The sequence below is a fragment of the Quercus lobata genome, chromosome 1 (genome assembly GCF_001633185.2).
Source record: "Quercus lobata isolate SW786 chromosome 1, ValleyOak3.0 Primary Assembly, whole genome shotgun sequence".
In the NCBI taxonomy this organism is placed as follows: Eukaryota; Viridiplantae; Streptophyta; class Magnoliopsida; order Fagales; family Fagaceae; genus Quercus; species Quercus lobata.
The window spans coordinates 34594330-34600816 of NC_044904.1; the positions used below are offsets into that span (position 1 = coordinate 34594330).

Here is a 6487-nt window from a genome sequence, read left to right on the forward strand (position 1 = left end):
TTTTCCACCCTATTTTTCTCTCCCAATATTCCATCCTCTCTATTTTCACCCCAACCAAACGTACCCTAAGTGAAGGGAGGAGAAGGGTGAATGGGTAAATTCCCATATAAGCCCCTCTTTCTTCCCTATTTTTCCCCCAATTTGGGGAGAAAAAAAAAAAACACTCCAAAATGGTGGGTTAGGGGAGAAAACACTTGAGTCTACCAAAATCACCCCCCCCCCCCCCAACCAAACAAGGGCACTATTTAAAATTCCCCCTATTTTCCTCTTCCCCTTTTCCATCTCTCCAAAATCAACCAAACGGGCTTTAGTTGACGCCAAATATCAATCCCTTGTTTTATTCTTTGATTAATTGTGTCATATTTATGTATGTCTTTGTTGACAACAACTTAATGCCATTACTTTATGATTACTTGTTACTGATTTTACCATAATCCTGGAATATCATTGTATTCTAAACATACCTCATAAGGACATTTCATTTGGTGATTTTAAAATCACTCATTAATTTCCTTATCTATACCAAAAACTGATTGGTTTTTTAGTCTGATGATAAAGAGTTATCATCAACAGACGCCATAGGTTGAAACTCTTTTAAAAAAAAAAAAAAATTTAGTATCTATTACCATGCGCCATAAAGACCTTTTATTTATTTATTTTTATATTTTTTTATTGGACCACTCTAAAAGTAATTCCTAGCCACACCCTAGGCTCAAGAATCACTGTCTTTTGCCTAAGAGAAAGTTAAATTTAAATATGAATGCCAATTTTATATATATTTTCTCACATTATTATAAGTTCCAACCCATTAGTTAGCAACTTAAGTGACGAAATGATTCTTGAAAAAGAGAAATTAAAAATTATAGTATTTTATATAAAGAATTTGCATATCCAACGAAAAGATTTAAAAAATGATTGAAAAAGGGGAGGGAAGAGGGTTTATTAATTGAATTGTTAGCTCTTGTCTTTCTTCATTCTAGTGCATGCCCAGCAAATTCTGTCTCTTTACATGATACCAAAACAATTTTGATATGATTGGCACAAATTGACTAAATTATACTATTGTTTAAGATCTTCGCAATTTATAATACAAGATTGTCTATATATATGTTAATAAGAATAAATTCATGAAGAAAAAAAAAGAGACCAAAGAAAAGAAAGAAAATTTGAAAGGCCAAAGAAGGATTGAAGAGCAAGACCATATACTTCAAGAGAAGGAAAACGAGATTGACGGGAAGTGGTTCGATGGGTGACTTTTCCTTGAAACTTTGCCAATCGTTGACTGTTTCATTAGCACTCAACACGAAAAAGCCTGAAATCTTGGGTAGGCCTTGAAGAACTGTGAGACATCTTAGAGGATATACCATTTCAATGAAAACTTTCATTAGCTAGATTTTGCCTTTTTTGAGAAGAAGCTAGATTTTGTTGATGTTAGATATCAATGCCTTATTATATTCTCTCTTTTTCATATTTGCGTATCTTTATTTTGACCAAAATTTTATTTGTTTTATAATTTATCTGTTTTTACTTTTATTAAAGGGAGAATTATTATATCTGTCATTACCATGCACCGTAAAGACCTTTCTTATTAATCACTATAAACTTATTTGTTGTTATATTTGCAACATCAATAAAAATAATTATATCCATTATTATCATACCTTATAGTGACATTTTTTATTGGTCCACTCTCAAAGTAATTTCTAGCTACAACTTAGTTTCAAGAATCACTATCAGAACTAAAAATAAAGTAGAATTCTAATTTTAATTTCTATGTATTATCTCACATTAATGTAAGTTTCTACTCATTATTCATCAAATTGAATGATCAATTGTTTCTTGGATAGGAGAGGCTATAGATTTAGTAATTTTAGACTAAGAAATTGAATAGCTAAAAGAGCTATAAAAAGAGTAGGGAAGAGAGACATTGAATAGCTAGCTCCCTTCCTAATGCATGCCCTGTATATGATGTCACTTTTGAAGGGAAAATCTCAAAGCTTTGCCTGTGATAATCAAGTTTCAATATGATAATAAGTCTGCTCCTTAACAATTCATGTATTCTGAGTATAATATGACTGCTCATTTTTGCCATTCTTATACTCCACAATTTGGAAATGAATCCATATATCTTAGTAATTTACACTTGTTTTAGCACTTGAAAGGTGAAAGGTGTATCTATGTCTTTTAAAGGAATGAAAAACTGTCGTGTACTACTAAATATATGTTTGATTTGAGAGGGAATATGATTTCACGTTTTTGACTAATCCGAATATCCCTTAGGCACACCTAGGGAGACATATATGCTAGGCTTGTGCCAGTCCATGCATATTGCATATGTCTTTGGTTAAACTTGTTGAAGCTAACTTCCGATGCCAATATCAAAATTTGTGCTATTCTTAATACGCTAATTATGTTTCAATTCACATTGCTAATGCTCTGTGTGTAGGATTTAAACACAGTACTCTATTCCAGCCTATAATTAGTTGCCTTCAAGCTAGGTGAATCTTGAGGAAGAAAAATGTCAAAGCGCAAATATATACACCACTTTAGAAACATTGCATCTATCTTACCATTGTGCTTCTTTTCTATTATTTTGTCAACGGCAACGTCTTTATCTTGATTCTTTTCAACTTATCACTTTGTTTATCTTTTATGCACTAAAATAAAGGCATGTATAAATTTTATCCAAAACCCCAAATCATCAACTTCCACATATATAGAGATGATTGACTAAAATATATTTTAGAAGATTCAATACTGCCTGAGTTCTAAATATTTCAGGCAGTTAGAAATTGACTGTTCATTAAGCCTTGAAAGTTGAAACCATATTGAAGAAGAATAATAATAATAATGCAATCAAACTATATCTACATCACCTATTGAAGCTAAATAACACTTCAAATGCATCATACTAGCAAACCACCATATATAAAATGCACACTAGGACACAAACACGTCCAACATATATAAATTCTCGTGATTAGTTAAGGAACCATGTTTGCTGCTGAGAATGTGTCAATAAAATTGATCCAATTATCTTCATCGTCTTCATCTTCCTCGCCCTCGCCGCCTATATGGCTCCATTGAACTTGAGGATTCTTCTCAATTTCGTCGTTCCTCGCAAACCTTCCTCTGATGCGTGGCCGACTGTCTGCCAAGGTCTTCCTACAAGCATACTGTATTTAAAAAGAGAGTGTTAAGAATAATGCCTGTAATAACCTAGTGATCACAATCCAAAAAGCATAGTGAAATTGAGTAGTAGTGGTAATTAAGTTTATTCATTTAAATTATCGGTACCCTGTTTGATTGCAAACTGTAGGTGAATTAAAATTCTTACATAGACATGATAGTATGACAGAAAGGTCAAGATATTATGGAGGTTTCAGTAATGGATTAATTGCTTTATCAGAAGTGACCATCACTTCATGTATTAGTCTCAAAACAATTTGACCGTAACTGTTATTTTACATATGCTGTCTCTCATTGTGTGACAGCCAGTGCCATATGAAACACAAAGACCCAGTGCACAGAGAAGCTAATGCACATAAATTCATAATTGTTCTGCAAATAGTAAGTGTCTGTTTGGTAACGCAGTTCAAAACTGCACTTTTTCTAAAGGTACTTTTTTATTTTTTAACGCAAAATTTTTAAAACAACCACATTTCCCAAAAATTGAAAAATAAATTATATCAAACAAACACTAAACGTCCGTTTGAATATTGCTTATTTTGCTGAAAACTAAAAATTGAAAACACTATAGTAAAATAATTTTTAAATGTGTAAATAATGCCGTAAAACCCATTTTTAATGAAAAAAATTGCTGAAAAAAGAGGTTTGTGGGTCCTATAAATAGTGCACGGGACCCACTTGTGTGACACCACAACCACAAAACGCTCAAAAAAGAAAAAAAGAAAAAAGGAAACGTGCAAACGCAGATGCATTCATTTTCATCCGTATCCAAAACTAGCTTAAGTGTGCATTTGGAAAGTAATGAAAATTATAAATTATTTCACTATTCAGTTTATTTTTGTTATTATTCATGGGCTCCACTGTATTATTTCAACTAACTTTTATTTTTATTTTTATCTACAATATTTTCAGTATTAAGTTTTCAGTTTTAGCAAAATAAGCGGTATCTAAACATACCACAGCCTAACTATAATAGTTTTGTGTCAACTCTACCAGCAACTGCGAAACTATGACCCCTTAAGCTTTCCAATAATTTAAAATTTATCCTTAGATTTAGTTAAAATTTTCAGATAATATATGGATGTCCCCTCTTCAATTATTCATATTTCCCATGTAACCTTCTTAAATTGATAAATTTCTATATTTGTTAATACTTTGGCTCCCTTATTCTTAAAATACTAGTTATCAAAAAAAAAAAAGAAAAAAGAAAAAAGAAAAGAAAGAAGAATATTCTAAAGGTTTTTCAAAGATGGAATAAAAACTTAGAGAAATGTTTGTAAAGCCTACGAAATATCACAAAATATGATCATTTCCTTATCCTAGAGAGATGATTAGAAATTCTACTGTTGATGGACAGCCTCATAGTGATATTTGAACAAATATCACTATTTATGAGTTATGATACTTACAGGAACATGTAGCAAAAGCTACATGTGACAAGACGTATCATATCTAGTGCACCCATGAACGAAAGTGAAAAAAAAAAAAAAAAAAAAAATCTAAATGAGCTATGATTTTGCAAGTACCATACATCAATTCTTTTTTTGCCCTCACTGCTTACTTTTACACGAGTACCTTACATTGAGTAACTTTTTTTTTTTTTTTTTTGGGTCACTATTAATTAACTAATAAGAATTGAATCTACCACCCTACTTCATCTTAATATTTATGGCATTTTTCTAATAATAAAAATATTTATGGATATTTTTTGATTGTCATCGCAATGATTATTATGTTAGGTAATTGTCTCAAATGCAATTTAAAAAAAATATTATTTAATGTTAAGTTGTTAACCCATTAACAAATAAACATGATAATAAAACCTTAATCTTCTTGTTGAAATTTCTTTGGGTTCTCTTGCTCCTATATCTCTCAATCCTCTCCTTTTTCTCCTCAGGACTATATCTGCACGCTCTGCTCATACTTTCAATGATGATACTATTCTCATTGGACAATGGGCTCTCCGATCGATGACTATGTTGCATCATATTAATTCTCTGCACCCACATAATTAAAAAACAAAATTAGACGAAACTAAAATAGCTCAATCACAATCAGCATATATCAAATCACATCACCAAAAATAATAGCAAATACTACTTTATTAGTAGAGGGTTATCCACGTGTATTTTAAACAGGTTATCCACGTAATTAAAAGGTAATAATATAATCATTTTAATTATCATCTAGTACTATGAACCAATTTCCCTTCAAAGAAATTTAAAAATAGGTAAAAAAATAAAAAATCAAAAGGATGGTTTTGATGGTACAATAATTTTGCATGTAACTCGGTACACTGAGCGTGCGTTTGACTTGCTTAATTTTGTTAATTTATTTTTACTACTATTTATAAATTCTATTATATTATTTTAATTAATTATTATCTTTATTAATTGTGCTTTTATAAATTTTTTTTTTTAATTTTAACAAAATAAATGAACCCAAATCCACCAAAGCCGTCCTTGACTCACCGAGTTAAAAGACATGTCATTACGTGAAAAACAAAGTGGGCATTTTAGTAATATACGTACCTGCAAATCTCCAGTACTGAAGACCCTTCTGACCGGACCAGACTCCGAGTCGACAAACTCGTGAGTCGAAGACGAAACGAGTTGGCGAAACCCGCTCTTCTGGAACGAGTTGCTGCTCACGCTTCGCTGAAAAAAGGTGGGCCCCTGAGTCTGGTGACTCGCGAACGAGCTCGTCGAGCCGTAGCTACTGCAGCCACTGCAGTTACTGCTATTATTATTTCCAATTTCGGGCGAGTTCATAACCGAGTCGAACTCGGAGGTGGGGGAGGCGAGTTGGTCGAGTAAATTGGGTGGAAGCAACGGTAACGGTAGCGGTAGAGTTAACGTTGGGAGGTCGAGTGGTGTGAGGTTGTCGGGTGATGTGGCGGGATGGCCGAGAAAATCGGCAGCGCGTGTGAATGCGGTGTTTGGGTGAGTGTACATGGCGCGTGGAGTGAGAGAAAATGGAGGTTTTTTTAAGGGGTTTTGGAATTTGATGGATTTAATTTTTTTGAAGAAGTTCGATGAGTGAAGAGACTTAAGTTGAAGGGTGCGAGTACTTATTCCACTTTTTTTTAGAGAGAGAGAGGAGCTGGAGTCTGACGTGGAAGATGACGTCAATAGCTTGAGAGTTTGAGAATGAGTTGACCTGAGATCATCCCTCAACTCAGAAGAGACGTTGGCCTAACCACGAGCCACATGTTCAGTTCAACTAGCTCTTTTTCATTTTTTTTTTTTTTTTTAATGAACTTTTGTCGTTTTTTTTCTTAATTAGAATTTAAGACTTT

General features: G+C 32.7%; 1 protein-coding gene across 1 annotated transcript; it reads right to left on the bottom strand.

Annotated features, from left to right (window-relative positions):
- Window positions 1–2750: 2750 nt before the first annotated feature.
- Window positions 2751–6223, bottom strand: LOC115950643 (zinc finger protein CONSTANS-LIKE 1). The gene is made up of 3 exons (XM_031067898.1): window positions 5721–6223; window positions 5013–5186; window positions 2751–3176 (listed from the first exon to the last, which is right to left on the bottom strand). The coding sequence occupies exons 1-3, from the start codon at window positions 6141–6143 to the stop codon at window positions 2985–2987; spliced, it is 789 nt and encodes a 262-aa protein (XP_030923758.1). The 5' UTR covers window positions 6144–6223; the 3' UTR covers window positions 2751–2984.
- Between the last annotated feature and the right edge of the window lie 264 nt (window positions 6224–6487).